The sequence below is a fragment of the Ovis canadensis genome, chromosome 14, assembly GCF_042477335.2.
Source record: "Ovis canadensis isolate MfBH-ARS-UI-01 breed Bighorn chromosome 14, ARS-UI_OviCan_v2, whole genome shotgun sequence".
In the NCBI taxonomy this organism is placed as follows: domain Eukaryota; kingdom Metazoa; phylum Chordata; class Mammalia; order Artiodactyla; family Bovidae; genus Ovis; species Ovis canadensis.
Genome location: NC_091258.1, coordinates 70,376,564 through 70,394,132, shown reverse-complemented (window position 1 = coordinate 70,394,132; position 17,569 = coordinate 70,376,564). Strand labels below are relative to the sequence as shown.

The 17,569-nt window shown below is 41.6% G+C and overlaps 1 protein-coding gene across 1 annotated transcript; it reads left to right on the top strand.

Annotated features, from left to right (window-relative positions):
* Window positions 1-485: 485 nt before the first annotated feature.
* LOC138419574 (zinc finger protein 420-like) lies at window positions 486-17,561 on the top strand. Its single transcript, XM_069552439.1, is given in 6 exon segments — window positions 486-490; window positions 5,159-5,234; window positions 11,035-11,161; window positions 15,691-15,945; window positions 16,006-17,401; window positions 17,403-17,561. Coding segments are annotated over 6 exon segments (1,929 nt in total). The 3' UTR covers window positions 17,473-17,561.
* Window positions 17,562-17,569: the final 8 nt, after the last annotated feature.

The window sequence follows — 17,569 nt, the reverse complement described above, 5'->3', positions numbered from 1 at the left end:
TAGTGGAGAGTGAGGTGGATTTTTACCAACTGAGCTATCAGGGAAGCCCGCACATAGAAACCATTTCATCAATTCTGTTTTTTGAAGTTCCTCTTCAGGAGAAGTATTGTAGATAGTAATCCATAGTAAAAACAGATCGAAAATTCATATGTTAGTATGGATCACAAGATGAAAGTTGGTATTTAGAAATGTACAAATATTAGCAATATATCTTTGTTTATATTGATATGATTTGTGATTGTTTGAAAACCAAAATCAATGTGATTCAACTCTCAAATTACTCCATGCTGCTATGCTTCATTTCTAGTGTGTATGCAAAGTTATATTTTTAATGGTTGCTATCTCAAAGATGAGACAAGGCCTTTAATCCTAGGGAGAAATCATATATATTTATTCTCCATTAGAAGATTAAGGACACAGGAATGTAACATGTACATCTAAATGGAGGCGTTAGTCATTCATGTCAAACATCCCTGTAGGTCACCATGAGGTAACTGTTCAGGGAGTAATTCCATATATTGAAGTAAGATGTACATTTTCAATAGTTATGTCACTTGCTTTTTAAGTAAAATACAATGACAGTTCACTGAAATCTTGATGTATCTTTATAATATCAACAGAAGTCATGAATATTAGTTGACATGTTTCAAATAAAGATATCTGATACCCTAGAAATGTATGGCAACCCCTTGCAGAAAAGTCTTGTAATTAGTGTATGTTTTATTTCATAAACAATTCACCTCCATTTTGTATCCATAGGAATCACAGTTCTCACATCATTGTATCAGAGGAATGAATATCATAGTTTATGCTTGTAATCTGTATTTTATTCAGTTAAATAGTGGGTTGGAAAAGGTTTTATTCTGACTGTGTGATATAACATGTTAATAAAACTGGACAGTTTCTTGTGATGAAGTTGGTATGTAATGAATTGTCAACCTACCGATTTAAGGTTGAAGGGAAAATACCTAACAATAAACTCTTTGTTAGCACAGAGGGATGATATCTGTAACAATTAGTTTCCATCCTGCCTTTAAGCCTCAACTAATTGGATATTTCCCATCATTTCTCCCTGTACTCCCCCCCCCCGCCCCCGCCCCAACTTCTCTGTAACTGCTTGGACATTGTGATGGTTCTAGGAAGGATCATAGAGAGTACTGTTGATAGTTTACCTGAACTACTGCATTCTGTTGATGCCTCAGCGTCTGTCTGGGGAGCAGGCAGCCTGCAGGCCCTTGAACTCACACCAGCCAGTCCTGTGAACACCTGCAGTAGATGAACACCCTCCTTGAGACCAGCAGTCGTGCTGAACCCCAGGGTCTACTGCACAGGCCTCCCTTCAGTGACACCCTCAGAGCTCTAGATTCCTGCTCTTCTTGGATTGAATGGACCGATGCACACTCAGCCTGGGGAGCCCACAACACTTCATCCAGGGCCGCTTAGAAAGGCCTGAACGCCAAATACTGGAGCTTTCTCTGCCTGGTTCTAGCCTTGACCTTCCTCAGGGGCCTTCAAGGCTTCCCGTGAATTCTCTAGGGACCTAGAGTCATAAACTCACCCGCTTCGTTTGCCCTTTGTTCTTCTGTAAGCCAAAACTTTTCAGGGGCTCATTTAAGCAAATGTCAATTTAACAAAGTCACAGAAAGCATAATTAAAAGCCATGATGGGAAAGTTCTGAACCAAGATTTATAAAATCTTACCCTGTATAACTCTTAGCACAAGTTTCTTGTCTAGGCTTAAAGGAATTTTTCTCATAGCCTTGGCATACTTTGAATGCAATATATAAATATCTGAAGATATATACATCATATAATTTATATAACACACATTGAATACAATATATAAATATCTCAAGGTATACACGTTAACAGTGAGAAAACCAAGAAGGAATATGTGAGTGTATGTGTATTCGTACACATTTAACGTAGAGAATTTAGAAAAGCTAGATCAAAATGGGTCATTTTAGACTTGCAGATGATTGACTAAAAACAGCAAAACTTATCAATATGTCAATTAATCTATTTTGTCTATTTTTCATGGAATTCATTTCCTTAAATGTCAGGAGGTTGCATTTTTTAAGGAGCTTCCACTCTGTGCTCTGCCCCCATGACTGCCCCAGTTTACATTCCCTCTAGCCCTGTAGGAGGTCCCTGATCTCCAAGCCTCCTCAGCATTTATGATATTATTAATGGGCTCTTTGCTAACTGTTATTCTGACTGGCATGAGGTGATGCATCATTGTAGCTTTGTTTTGCATTTCTTATTGTTTAGCGCTGGTGAGCATCTTTCATTTGCCTCTTGCCTGTCTAAAAGAGCAAGTTGCCCTACCCAGGCTCAGCAGTTGTGGCGCACAGGCTTATTTGCCCCAAAGCATGTGGAGTATTCCTGGACCAGGGATCAATCCCACATCCCCTGCACTGTCAGATGGATTCTCCACCGCTGGGTGACCTGTCTGTTTAGCTTTTTTTCCTTTTGAGATGCATGTATAATTTGTATTGGAATATAATTGCTTTACAATGTTGTGTTAGTTTCTGCTGTACGACATCATCAATCAGCCATAAGTATATATGAATCTGCTCCCTCTTGAACCTCCCTCCCGTGATCTCCATTTCACCCCTCTGGTCAGCACAGAGAACCAAGCTGAGCTCCCTGTGCTATCCAGCAGCTTCCCACTAGCTCCCTGTTTTAACCATCAGTTCAGTTCATTTCACTTGCTCAGTCATGTCCAAGTGTTTGCGACCCCATGGACTGCAGCACGCCAGGCCTCCCTGTCCATCACCAACTCGCAGAGTTTACTCAAACTCATGTCCATTGAGTCGGTGATGCCATCCAACAATCTCATCCTCTGTCGTCCCCTACTCCTATCCACTTCAGTCATTCCCAGCATCAGGGGCTTTTCAAATGAGTCAGCTTTTCACATGAGCTGGCCAAAGTACTGGAGTTTCAGCTTCAGCATCAGTCCTTCCAATGAACACCCAGGACTGATCTCCCTTAGGATGGGCTGGCTGGGTCTCTGTGCAGTCCAAGGGCCTCACAAGAGTCTTCTCCAGCATTTCAGCCATGGTGGTATATGTGTGTCAGTGGGGCTCTTCAGTTTGTCCCCCTCCTCTTCTCCTGCCATGTCCATACATCTGTTCTCTATATTTGGGCAAATATTGTCTTAACAGATATATATGGAATCTAAAAAAATGGTGTTGATGAACTTATTTACTGAGCAGGAATATAGGCACAGAGGTAGTTCTTAAGGTTTTGGACGTTAAGCTTTCAAGGCATAAAATACATGGACAATCATTCCACCCATTTTACGAAGTGAAAGAAACCCATTTAAAAATGGTACAGAAAGTAGGAGTTTTACAATATGACACTTTGGTGTAGGTAAATGTTCATATGTGCTCAGTGGTGTCAGAGTCTTTGTGAGCCCAGGGGCTGTAGCCTGCCAGACTCCTCTGTCCATAGATTTCCCAGGAAAGGATACTGGAGTGGGTTTCCATTTCTTCCTACAGGCGATCTTCCTGACCCAAGGATCAAACCCGCATCACCTGGATGTCCTTCATTGGCAGCAGACTTCTTCCCACTCAGTCACCTGGGAATCTAGTAGGAAATAGAGAAGAGATTTAAAAGGTCTGTGGTTGCCATGGGTTTCAAAGGAGGGACTCTGAATATCCTAAATCTAGAGAACTTTCAGGACCGTGAAGTAATTTGTGTTAAACTGTTGTGATGGACACATGTTATTATACATTTGTCCAGAGGTATGGAGTGCACATTCCTAAAAGAGAAATATAAGGGTAAACTAAAGAGTTTATGTATTTACTGTCCTTGTAGATTCATCGGTGGTAACAAATTCTCACTCTGGTGGGCAAAGGTAAGTAGGGAGATTGTCCACATGTGGGAACAAGAGGTATATGGGAAACGTCTATACCTTATTCCCAATTCTGCTGTGAAACGAAATCCTCTACAAAGTTGGTACTGGTGCATGCACACTGAATATTTTTTAGAATATATAATATTAGAAAGATGGACATGCTTCTGACTTTAATTTCTCCTTAGTCATTATACTTTAAAGGTGTGAGAAAATAGAGCTCTCTAAATGGCACAGACAACAAACTGTAGCAGTTGATTCATAAAACCTAGAAAAACACACACACAGGAAGTAGAACAAGGCTCTCACGTGTTAATTCATGTGTAATGTAACTTACAACACCGATCATTATTTCCTTGGTTGGTCATCAGATAGCATTTAGGGCATCATTTTCAAAGGCATTTGTCTCTGCCCACACACACTTGTTAACCTAGCATGTCCTGCTCAGTTCAGTTCAGTTCAGCTGCTCAGTCCTTTCCTACTCTTTGCAACACCATGGACTGCAGCTCGCCAGGTCGCCTGCTGCCCAGGGTTCATTGTCAAAGAAAGCTGTGATGGAAACACCTCCAGGCTCCTGGTCTCTGAAGTTGGAGGTGCCACAGCTGCAGAGAGGTGGTCACCATGCAAATCATTTTGTGAAAACGTGTGTCCCCAGGCTGCAGAGAGGGGTGAGAAAAACTAAGGACATAGGAGATCTTTGGGAAGAAGTCTGCAAGTAAAGCCTGGCAGGAACCCAAGACCCGCAGGTGATTCCTACCAAACAGTCACCTCTCCTCTCCCCTCCCCCAGGGCGCAGACACAGGCCAAGGACACCACACACATCGTAGAAAGAGCCGAGCCACTCCCCCCCCCCCAAGGGAATCAGGTTGAGCTTTGCTTCTAGATGTTCCAGCCCTAAAACCTCCCTTCCTGAGGTCTCACATGTGCAAATGGGAGGTTTCCCTCAGGGCTCCTGAATGCAGGTCTCTTCCGTTTTTTCAAAACCCTCCTAGACTGGGTCAAGTAGCCCAGAAGTAGGGTCCATTGTGTCTGGTGAATTGTTGTGCTGCCTGCTCTCTGTAGTGCAAAAAGGAAGGAGAGGAACTAGCCCGGAAGATCTGCAAATAGAGTGGAGCAGCAGGATGTGATTAGCATATCAGTTTAGTTTTGATTACCCACTACAGATCAGGAACCCAGAAAGTCAGCAAAGAGCTCCGAAAAGGGTGAGAGAAACAAGAAAACCTTTTCTTCTTTTTCACTGCAGCAGTTGCAGGTTAAAGGGCTGTATGGATGTCTTTGAAGGTAATTTCTCAACATGCAGATGTGAGTTTGAGACGTCATATCCCCCAGAAGATAAAGTGCGGGAGGAAGAAGCGGAGGAAATGACAGCTTCTCAGGTAATTGTCCTGCCCGGGTGTGGGGCTGTGTCTGCTTTTCCTCCTGAAATGCCTGGACTGAGAATCTGCAAAACTTTAGTTCTCTGCTTCTAAGTTTTCTGCCTTGAGTTCTTGTTATCACCTTCTTATTTTTTCCTGTTTTTTTTTTTTTGTTTGTTTGTTTTTTTAATAGTGAAACCCAGCTCTTCAGGTTTCGTCTCCCTCATATTCCAGAGCCTTTTCTCCCTTGTCTGTATCCTGGCTTTCTATAGAGCATGATGAATTCTCAACATGAAATAGTGACTTTCAATGTTCAATACATTCCCTTTGTGAGAGATCAATACAGGGAAGCACTGGTATCTGAGATTCCCACTGGGATGTGGTTCAGTGTTAGGATCTTAGAGAAGTCGGGGAAATGCCGTGATGAATTTACGTGTGGATGCAATTCAGCTCTCTAGAACAGGAGTAAGAAAATGCCCTTGTTAATAGAATGAACTCAGCATTCTAGAATTTTTCAGAAGTAGCAGAGCCAATCCTCTATACCAATGAGAAAAATATACTAATTAAATGGAGTACTAAGCTACAGATCATGGGAGGTATATAGGAGGTGGAATTTGCAGAAACCTGACATTTTTCATGATAGATTAAGATCATGGTTTTCCTAATATTGCCAAAATGCCAGGCAGTGATAATGCATTTTTCTGTGTACTCTTACCCGTGACCTCTGATTTTCACTGGATCAGGTGCTTCTCTGAGATTTCCACGCTATGAAATTTATTTTTATCTTTTTGTCTTGAACAAGGATCTTGGAAAGAAAAAGTGATGGATATGCCTATCACAGTTAATGAGGAAATGCCGTATCTTCTTAGTTACTCTTTGCTTTGAAAAATAAACACTGTCAGCTCAGGCAGATGCACAGTTTGAGAGATGTGAATTAAGTTTTATTTGGGGCAAAATGAGGACAGCAGCCCAGGAGAGAGCATCTCAGAGAACTCTGAGATACTGCTCCCAAGAGACAGTGGGGGAAGGTCAGTATGTGAGTTTGGTGAAGGGGGAGTTCAGTGCAATCAAGCACTTACTTTACAAAAGGATTTCTGCCAGGCATGAGGAACTGAAGTCATCATTTAGTGGTTTAGTGCTTTTCTAGATATGAAGAGATGCAAGGATTGGGATCATGAAAGCAGTTCCTGAAAATATCTGACTCTAAAGACCTGCTCCACCAGATTCCCTGGAGCTGAGTGCCACAATCCAACCTGAACTCCGTCGAGGGGACTGAAGTCAGTTGCAGCACCATAGGGTTCATTCTCCCCAGAGGCAGATCACAAACGCCCTTGTTATTCAGTTCAGTTCAGTTGCTCAGTGATGTCTGACTATTTGCAACCCCATGAATCACACCATGCCAGACCTCCCCGTCCATCTCCGACGCCAGGAGTTCACTTAGACTCATGTTCATTGAGTCAGTGATGCCATCCAGCCATCTCATCCTCTGTCGTCCCATTCTCCCCCTGTCCCCAATCCCTCCCAGCATCAGAGTCTTTTCCAATGAGTCAACTCTTTGCATGAGGTGGCCAAAGTACTGGAGTTTCAGCTTTAGCATCATTCCTTCCAAAGAAATCTCTGGGCTGATCTTCTTCAGAATGGACTGGTTGGATCTCCTTGCAGTCCAAGGGACTCTCAAGAGTCTTCTCCAACACCACAGTTCAAACGCATCAATTTCTCGGCACTCAGCCTTCTTCACAGTCCAACTGTGACATCCATACATGACTACTGGAAAAACCATAGCCTTGACTAGATGGACCTTAGTTGGCAAAGTAATATCTGTGCTTTTGAATATGCTATCTAGGTTGGTCATAACTTTCCTTCCAAGGAGTAAGCGTCTTTTAATTTCATGGATGCAGTCTCCATCTGCAGGGATTTTGGAGTCCCAAAAAATAAAGTCTGACACTGTTTCCACTGTTTCCCCATCTGTTTCCCATGAAGTGATTGGACTGAATGCCATGATCTTCGTTTTCTGAATGTTGAGCTTTAAGCAAACTTTTTCACTGTCCTCTTTTACTTTCATCAAGAGGCTTTTTAGTTCTTCACTTTCTGCCATAAGAGTGGTGTCATCTGCATACCAGATGTTGTTGATATTCCTCCCGGCAATCTTCATTCTAGCTTGTGTTTCTTCAGTCCAGCGTTTCTCATGATGTACTCTGCATATAAGGTAAAGAAGCAGGGTTACAATATACAGCCTTGACGTACTCCTTTTCCTATTTGGAACTGGTCTGCTGTTCCATGTCCAGTTCTAACTGTTGCTTCCTGACCTGCATATAGATTTCTCAAGAGGCAGGTCAGGTGGTCGGCTATTCCCATCCCTTTCAGAATTTCCCACAGTGTATTATGATCCACACAGTCAAAGGCTTTAGCAGTCAATAAAGCAGAAATAATTGTTTTTGGAACTCTCTAGCTTTTTCCATGATCCAGCGGATGTTGGCAATTTGATCTCTGGTTCCTCTGCCTTTTCTAAACCCAGCTTGAACATCTGGAAATTCATGATTCGCATATTGCTGAAGCCTGGCTTGGAGAATTTTGAGCATTACTTTACTAGCATGTGAGATGAGTGCAATTGTGCGGTAGTTTGAGCATTCTTTGGCATTGCCTTTCTTTCACATTGGAATGAAAACTGACCTTTTCCAGTTCTGTGGCCACTGTTGAGTTTTCCAAATTTGCTGACATATTGAGTGCAGCACTTTCACAGCATCATCTTTCAGGATTTGAAACAGCTCAATTGGAATTCCATCATCTCCACTAGTTTTGTTCATAGTGATGCTTTCTAAGGCCCACTTGACTTCACATTCCAGGATGTCTGGCTCTAGATGAGTGATCACACCATCGTGATTATCCGGGTCATGAAGATATTTCTTGTACAGTTCTTCTGTTGATTCTTGACACCTCTTCTTAAAATCTTCTGCTTCTGTTAGGTCCAGATCATTTCTGTCCTTTATCGAGCCCATCTTTGCATGAAATGTTCCCTTGGTATCTCTTATTTTCTTGAAGAGATCTCTAGTCTTTCCCATTCTGTTGTTTTCCTCTATTTCTTTGCATTGATCTCTGAAGAAGGCTTTCTTATCTCTTCTTGCTATTCTTTGGAACTCTGCATTCAGATGCTTATATCTTTCCTTTTCTTCTTTGCTTCTCGCTTCTCTTCTTTTCACAGCTATTTGTAAGCCTTCCCCAGACAGCCACTTTGGTTTTTTGCATTTCTTTTCCATGGTGATGGTCTTGATCCCTGTCTCCTGTACAATGTCACGAACCTTATTCCATAGTTCATCAGGCATTCTATCAGATCTAAGCCCTTTAACCTATTTCTCACTTCTGCTGTAGAATCATAAGGAATTTGATTTAGATCATACCTGAATGGTCTAGTGGTTTTCCCTGCTTTCTTCAATTTAAGTCTGATTTTGGTAATAAGGAGTTCATGATCTGAGCCACAGTCAGCTGCTGGTCTTGTTTTTATTGACTGTATAGAGCTTCTCCATCTTTGGCTGCATAGAATATAATCAATCTGATTTTGGTGTCGACCATCGGGTGATGTCCATGTGTAGAGTCTTCTCTTGTGTTGTTGGAAGAGGGTGTTTGCTATGACCAGTGCATTTTCTTGGCAAAACTCTATTAGTCTTTGCCCTGCTTCATTCTGCTTTCCAAGGCCAAATTTGCCTGTTACTCCAGGTGTTTCCTGAATTCCTACTTTTGCATTCCAGTCCCCTATAATGAAGAGGACATCTTTTTTGGGTGTTAGTTCTAAAAGGTCTTGTTCAGTCGCTGGCGATGCTCTTGGCAAGTGCCGATTTGTAGTTGACAACACTCCTGTGTGTTTAGTAGAGATGCTGGGATTTGGGAGTAGGGATTTTCACCACTCAAGCCCAGGTCTGATCATTTCCAGTACACTCCACGCTCACATCACAGATAGAGTCTCATCACATTTCTGTATTTTCCAAAATGTTTACAAGAATCATATTACTGTGAATCTATGTTCAAAGGTGTTCAATTTTAAAATATAGTTCCATGCAAATGGTAGATTTTTCAGAAATTAAAAAATTCAGAACCAGAGGTGTCTATTTTTTTAATCATTGTGTATGTCTGCACCCTAGTCTATTTTTAAAAATTTGAATAATATTGTCACACGAGTGTATGTTCCTCGGTTCTTTGTCTCCTCACAACAAAGATTTGGAGCGACGAATATTAAAGCCCTCGGCGCATCACAGCTGTCGGGTCTTGGACAAACTGTGTTATAGGTCTTAGGCAAATCAGTGTTAGAGCTCTATTTTATTTAGACGATAGCAGGAGAATCTATCCTAGAAGCATGAGGGCATACCAACCCAAAGACTCAAAGAGAAAAGCGTTGAGGAGCGCATGGGGGAGGGAGAAAAAGAGAAGAGCTCACGCATACACGTGGGAGAGAAAGAGGGAGAGAGAAAAAGCGCTTTGGCTCCTCCTTTTATATGTTTTTTCCTCGACCTGGGCCTGCCCTATGCAAATTGGATTTAGCCAGGAGTGTTGTTTGTTCTACCTGAAGTCTCCATTCTGGTCCTCAGACCTTCCTCAGACCTTCCTTGTCTTTTAGCCACCACTATTTTGGACTCCTTTTCCCTAATCTACCTACCTAACAATAGCATCCTCAAATATTTATGTACATTTTCAATCAGTTAAAAATTATCCTGATTTTATTGCCAAGACCATTTTTCTCTTAATATGTATACAGTCCTGATTTTAGTGTATGTCCGTATGCATGAACATGTTAACATCATTTGATAGATTTTCTTTCCTTTTCTTCTTTGAAGATTCTTTGAAGCAGGGAATAGCTACCCACTGCAGTATTCATGCCTTGAGAATCCCATGGACAGAGAAGACTGGTAGGCTACAGTGCCTGGGGTTGCACACGACTGAGTGACTAACACTTTTCTTGTTTTTAGTATTATTTACAAATACAGAAATTTCTATAAACTTTCATTAGAGTTAGCTCTGTGCGTTTGTCTTTGTTTGATTAAAGTCCAGAGTCACAAACTGAAGTAAAATTTGCTACTGCTGCTAAGTCACTCCAGACATGTCCAACTCTGCCACCCCATAGATGGCAACCCACCAGGCTCCCCAGTCCCTTAAGCTGTCATCTAAAGGATGTTTGTTAAAATATTTGCCAAAAGATGATACAGCAACATTATTGATTTTAAATTATGTCTGGTATACATTCAAGACTCTGAAAACTGTCGGAAAATAGTATATACCAGATCGTAAAAATGATTCCTGTCACCGAGGTTACTATCCTATCAGACCTGTAAAATCTGTAAAGCACTTACAGTTCAAAGTTAACTGTGAATTCTTTCTTTACTCTTCTTCTTCGTTGCTGTTCAAACATTGTCACTCATAGAGCAGAATTTTCAACATTATTAGTTCAAATAAGCTTGTTAAAAATGTGGCACACTGAGCCCACTCCAGAACATTTGGATCAGGAAGTGCTTTTTAAAAATATTTCCTGTTTCTTTTGATAGAGAGTTTGTCGTCTGTCAACTGAGTACAACACTCAAAAATAAATATGGCAATTTAAATCTGATTGTAATTTCTCTTCCAAGTCAGAATAATTTCTGCAGTGGTTGATAGATCGTATCTCATCCTCTTTTCTTGGGGTTAAAAATGTGGTAGAACATATTATAGTGTAAAAATTATATTCCTCTGTAACACCAGACATTCTTCTAAATCAAAGCCATTTCTCTTGCTGGTTTCCTCTTAGGTCGCATTAGGAAGTCTTCCCATGACCACATGGCACTTGTACTTTGTATTTCAGGGATGGCTGACATTCCAAGATGCGGCCATAGACTTCACTCAAGAGAAGTGGGAATGCCTGGACTTCAGTCAGCGAGAATTGTACAGGGACGTGATGTTAGAGAACTACAGGAACCTGGCCTCCTTGGGTGAGGATAACTGCCTTCCAGAATCCCTTCTCTACCCACTGGGTTTTGGTTCCTGCATTTCTAGAATGTCTCCTAGAATCTTCTGCTCCTTATAATAGTTTCAAATCCCTGCTTTCTATGGGAAAATAAATATTTATGAGTTGAGAAAGAGGACCTCATGATGATTCATTATGATTCTAACTTTTCCTTGATGGAATCTTCATCCTTCTTCTAGGTGAGTGGTAATTCTGTAGGTTCTGTGGTATAAAAGGGTGCCACTCTCCTTTATAAATCAGATATCTCCTACTTACTTACTTTGGCCTTAGTAGTACTTGACTAGAATCTCAAGATCTTTTCTTTATGTACTTTCTAGTTATAAAAGTGCTTCAATAAAGTATTTGGGGATATAACTTTCTAGGCTATATTAACATTCAACCATGCCATCTCTAGAATGTTAGTAGTAATAATGTAATGGGCAAAATTATGGTCATGTCTGACTCTTTGTGACCCTATGGAAAAGTCCATGGAATTCTCCAGGACAGAATACTGGAGTGGGTAGCGGTTCCCTTTCCAGAGGATCTTCCCACCCCAGGAATCAAATACAGGTTTCCCACAGTGCAGGTGGCTTCTTTACCAGCTGAGCCACCAGGGAATTTTAATACAGCTTAGGAAATTATGTCCCCACATACTTTAGTTCTAGGCTGTATTAACATTCTACCATGCCTTCTCTGGGCTTCCCAGGTGGCACTAGTGGTAAAGAACCTGCCTGCCAATGCAGGAGACGTAAAAGAAGTGTGTTTGATCCCTGGGCTGGGAAGAATTCCTGGAGGAGGACATGGCAACCCACTCAGTACTTTTGCCTGGACACTCCCATGGACAGAGGAGCCTGGTGGGCTACAGTCCATAGGGTGGCAAAGAGTCAGACAGGACTGGAGTGACTTAGCACATGTGCCTTCTCTTCTCACTTGAATACATATTAGATTGGAAACTGATGAATCTCTAGTAAAATGAATATTCCTTTTCCTGATAGCAGGTCTTGTGGTCTCTAAGCCAGACCTGGTCACCTTTCTGCAAATAAAAAATCCCTGGGATGTAAGGAGACTGGAGATGCCAGCCATATACACAGGTATGTATGAATGGATGGAGCCGATGAGTCAACGACAGGTCCAAAGATTAGTGAGGAATTCATCCTTTGTCATGTGGTTTGGGAAGATCTGCTTCAGTGGAAATGATTGTAGAGAAGTCTGGGTTTCTTTCTGTTGCTGTCATAGGCGGATATCACCTCCCCCGTTCTGTCTCTTTAAATCATTCCTGAATTCATCTCCAGTGATTACCTTTCTCAATCACAGTGAGAACTGAAATCCTTCTCTTGGCCTGTGACAACCTGCATGAATCTACTACTATTCAATTTCTTCAGTGTGCGGGGGGGGGGGGGGGGGGGGGTCGGGGCGGGGAGGGGGGTGGTGGCGGGTGTGTGTTGGCGCCCTAGGAAAACTGGACATTTCTGAAAAACTCTAAGACGCTCCTATTAAAGTTTCTACCTCTAGATGGCAGTGTGTGAGTGGAATTGTAGACATACTGCCAAAGTTCTAAGAATATTGGGGACAGAAGTTTGTTTTTTTTTTCTGACTTATAATTTCTAAATCACTGGAAGCTACAAATATGATCTTATAAATATTAAATTCAAGTAATTTCTTCACTGCATAAACCAAAACCTCCCTAAAGTGAAAGAATGCCAGTCTCAGTGTTACTTCAAAGTTTCTGTTTTCTTCAAATGAACTCATATGAAATGTTAAGTGTATTTGCCCCAATTCCTCAATACTAAAAGACTTACGTATATTCAATTAACTTAAAGAATTTTCAAATAAATTGGCATAAGAGCGTAAAACATTTTCCACCATATTTTTAATGGTTTCACAGTATTACAATGTTTAGATAATAGAATCTTTTTAAAACGTTCTTATTGGAGTATAACTGGTTTACAATGTTGTACAGCAAAGAGAAGCCATTTTACGTACAGATATCTAGTCTTTTTAAGATTTCCTTCCCAATTAGATCTCCACAGAGCATTGATACTGTTAACACCACATTTTTAAAGTCTCATTTCTTAATTTCTCAAGAACTGCTTCTTTATTTAATTAATCTTGTTATCAGCTTCCCCAGACTTTGACCTACATGCCCTCGGTTTTTGATTAGACCTATGCCAGTATCATTTATGATTTTTATATTGAAACATCATATAGAACATGCTAAAATAAGAAGTCGGTTAAAGAATTAGAGGCCACCTAGTGGCACCTGCATTTAAGATGACTTAAGTCAAAGAGTAATCATTAGACATTTTCTCGGTTTGTGGTCTGTTCTGCAGGCTGCAGGATCCTAGCTCCTCTTGCTCTGTTGTCTTCCCACTAGGGGGTGAGGTTGGTCCACAGGCTTTTACCCTTATCCCCTTGATCTGGGTTTTGTATGCTGTTATTGTGACCCGAGCCTCCCCTGGATATTCAGGGGAGCTTCCCCTTGGCTCTATGGTTGTCACTGCCCTGTCAGGGGTGGGGTCTGCTCCTTGGTTGGTGCAGAAGAGCCCCCAGATCCACTTCTTCACTGTGATTCTGATCTGTGGTTAAGGCAGGTAGGATTGGATGATACCCACTGGGAGAGATGCCACTAAGCATTGCTCCTCTGGGGATGTTCACCTTGGGGTGTGCTCATGCGCTGTGTGAGTCTCATGTGACCCCATGTTGGCACTGCTCTTGGCCCCCCTTTAACCATGGGCATGCTGGCACATTGCTCTGGTATGTCTCAGATGTTGTTTTCACTGGAACACCAGCATAGTTCCAGTGAACTCAGGTCCCAGAATTGCATTCATGGAGCTGGATCTGGTGTGTAGCTATGGGGGCAACTCATACTCAGGCCTGGCCCCACCCCCTAGTATACATCCCCAAAAAGTCAACAGCTGCTAAAGCTACACCTCCCATGACTGGAGGAGCCTTGATTGTCCATTCAGATGCTCTGTAGGGGCTGAGAGGACAAAGCCAATGGCAGGTATAAAAGCATGGTTTGTGCAACCGTGAGGAGAGACTTCAGTGTTTTCTTCATTAACCCTGGGGCTCAGCTGAGCTTTCAGCTCCTTCTATGTGTGTGGGCCACCCACAGGTGTCTGCTCCAGAGGCTACCCCAGAGCACCGGAGTCTGCTGATTGGGAGGAGGTGCATGGGGGGAGGCTGTGGCTGGAGCTCAATAGAGCCCACCAGGGTGGTGGCCTTTCCTAGTGCTGCGGGAGGAGGGGCCAGCACAGGGGGAGAGGGGCTGCAATGGTGGGTCTTCCCTTTGGGCATCACTCAACAATGGCACTCTGCTCTCTGGTGGTTCAGACTTCCTCCACAAGTATTCTAGTTATAGAGCTCCTCCCTCACCCCCAACCTCTCAGGATGCCTCCTCACAGCCCACAGGAGACCTCTGCCTGGGTCTGCTCTCCAGACCCCACATTTCAGCACCCAGCCTTTGTCTGCAGCAGTGGACACCCTCTCAGGCTGGGTGGGCAGGGTTGGGATCAGTACCCTGTGTACAGGTCTCACTCTGTCCTGCTGCCACAGACTGTTGCCGTGTTCTCTTCCCACAGAGAATGAGGCTCCCCTTCTGTCCCAGCTGAGCTCACACCAGCCCCAGTAGATAGGAACAGTAGATAAGAAAACTTTCATTTGGTATCTTTCAATACCCATGGTTTGATGTCAAAGAATCCAAGATTAGAAAATTTAATCCAAAAAGCAAACCTAGGGATATATGTAAGGATTCACCTTGGAAACGAACATTTAATGAAAGACCAGGAATATACGAGGGTATGTGAAACATCTAGAAGATGTTTATATGGACAGAAAGAAACCAAGACACTTTCACACAATATGGACATTACTGCCCAAAGAAATGAGCAATGTCAGTCAAACTGCGGAAAACACCCATTTCAGTTATCAACATCTGCAGAGCAATGTATCTCTTCAAGCAAAGGCATAAATCATTTTTTGAAACATGCACGTTCTTTGAAGGGAAATGTGGAAAATCTGGAAAGTCATCCAGTCTCTACTGCAAATACTCATACAAACCACTCTGAACACAGGCTTCGATTACACATACATTCAAGCACGTCTGAAAACCAGAAATTTAAAAATGATGGGGAAAACTCACAATATAATCAGTTTGAGGGATCTGTAAGCAAGGGGTCATTATTCTTCCACCAACAGACAGTTTCTCTCTGTTCCAAAATGTGTAATGTTGGTAATAATGGAAGAGAGTTAATCCCAACATCATGTTCAATACACACCATAATACTGTTAATACGGAACAACTTCTCAGGTGTAATAACACGAGTCAGGCCTTAAGTAAGAGATCTACCCCCAAGAATCATAACAATATTTACGAAGCCGTGAGAAGCCATTCATGCAATGAAACTGGGTGTAAAACTGAACAAGACTCTAACGCTATGAAACATCAGGGACCTCAGTCTTCAGACAGAGATTCTGACAATAGTACATGGAGGAATATCTTTTATCAAACATCAGGTTTTCCACTAAATGAGAGTACACACACTGGAGAGAAGACTTACAATTGTGAATATGGTGATGTCTCTAATCAGTCTTCAAATCTCACTCAACAGCAGAGTATTCAGAATCCACAGAAAAGTTACAAGTGTCAGAAAAGTGAGAAAGCCTTTACTAACTCAACCAGTCTAAGTAGACACAGGAAAATTCATTCAGGATGGAAACCTTCCAAATGTACAGAGTGCAGCAACACCTTTAATCAGAATTCAGAGCTTAGTTAAGATCAGCAAATCCACACTGGCAAGAAAACTTATGAATGTAAAGAATGTGAAAAAGCATTTAGGTCTTCCTCAAACATTAGTCGACATCAGAGAATTCACACTGGGGAGAAGCATTATAAGTGTACAAAGTGTGGCAAAGCCTTTAATCAGAAGTCACATCTTACTGAACAACAGAGAATTCATACTGGAGAGAAGCGTTATAAATGCAAAGAATGCAGAAAAGCCTTCAGTCACAACTCAACTCTTACTAACCACCAGCGAATTCATACTGGAGAGAAGCCTTATAAATGTAAGGATTGTGGCAAAGAATTTAACCAGAGCTCAGGTCTTACTAACCATCAGAGAATTCATTGTGGAGAGAAGCCTTATAAATGTAAAGAATGTGGAAAAGTCTTCAGTCACCCCTCAAATTTTACTAAACACCAGCGAATTCATACTGGGGAGAGGCCTTATAAATGTAAGGATTGTGGCAAAGACTTTAGCAGGCACTCAGCTCTTACTTACCATCAGAGAATTCATACTTGAGAGAAGCCTTATAAATGTAAATATTGTAGCAAAGCGTTTAGACAGCACTCATGTCTTACTAAACATCAAGTAATCCATACTGGAGAGAAATCTTATAAATGTAAAGAATGCGGAAAAGCCTTCAGTCAATGCTCAACTCTTACTCAACACCAGAGAATTCATACTGGAGAGAAGCCTTATAAATGTAAGGATTGTGGCAAAGAATTTAACCAGTGCTCAAGTCTTACTTACCATCAGAGAATTCATACTGGAGAGAAGCTTTATAAATGTAAAGAATGTGGAAAAGCCTTCAGTCACTACTCAAATCTTACTCAACACCAGAGAATTCATTCTGGAGAGAAGCCTTATAAATGTAAAGAATGTGGAAAAGCCTTCAGTCACTACTCAAATCTTACTCAACACCAGAGAATTCATTCTGGAGAGAAGCCTTATAAATGTAAAGAATGTGGAAAAGCCTTCAGTCACTACTCAAATCTTACTCAACACCAGAGAATTCATACTGGAGAGAAGCCTTATAAATGTATGGATTGTGGCAAAGAATTTAACCAGTGCTCAAGTCTTACTTACCATCAGAGAATTCATACTGGAGAGAAGCTTTATAAATGTAAAGAATGTGGAAAAGCCTTCAGTCACTATTCAAATCTTACTCAACACCAGAGAATTCATACTGGAGAGAAGCGTTATAAATGTAAGGATTGTGGCAAAGAATTTAACCAGTGTTCAGGTCTTACTTACCGTCGGAGAATTCATACTCAAGAGATGCCTTATAAATGAAAAGAATGCGGAAAAGCCTTCAGGCACCACTCAAGTATTATTCAACACCAGCGAATTCATACTGGAGAGAAAACTTACAAATGTAAAGAATGTGGAAAAGCCTTCATCAAGCACTCACGTCTTACTCAACAACAGATAATTCATGTGGAGAAGTGACAAAGGCTTTAATCAGAGCTCTCACCTTATTAGAGATCAGAGAGCACGTACTGGAGAGAAACCCTAGTAATAAGTGATGGAAGAGGTTTGTCCTAAACATACACTTCAGAAAATACAAGACCATTTATTTAAGAAAGATAAGGAATGACATAAACAAAATGTCA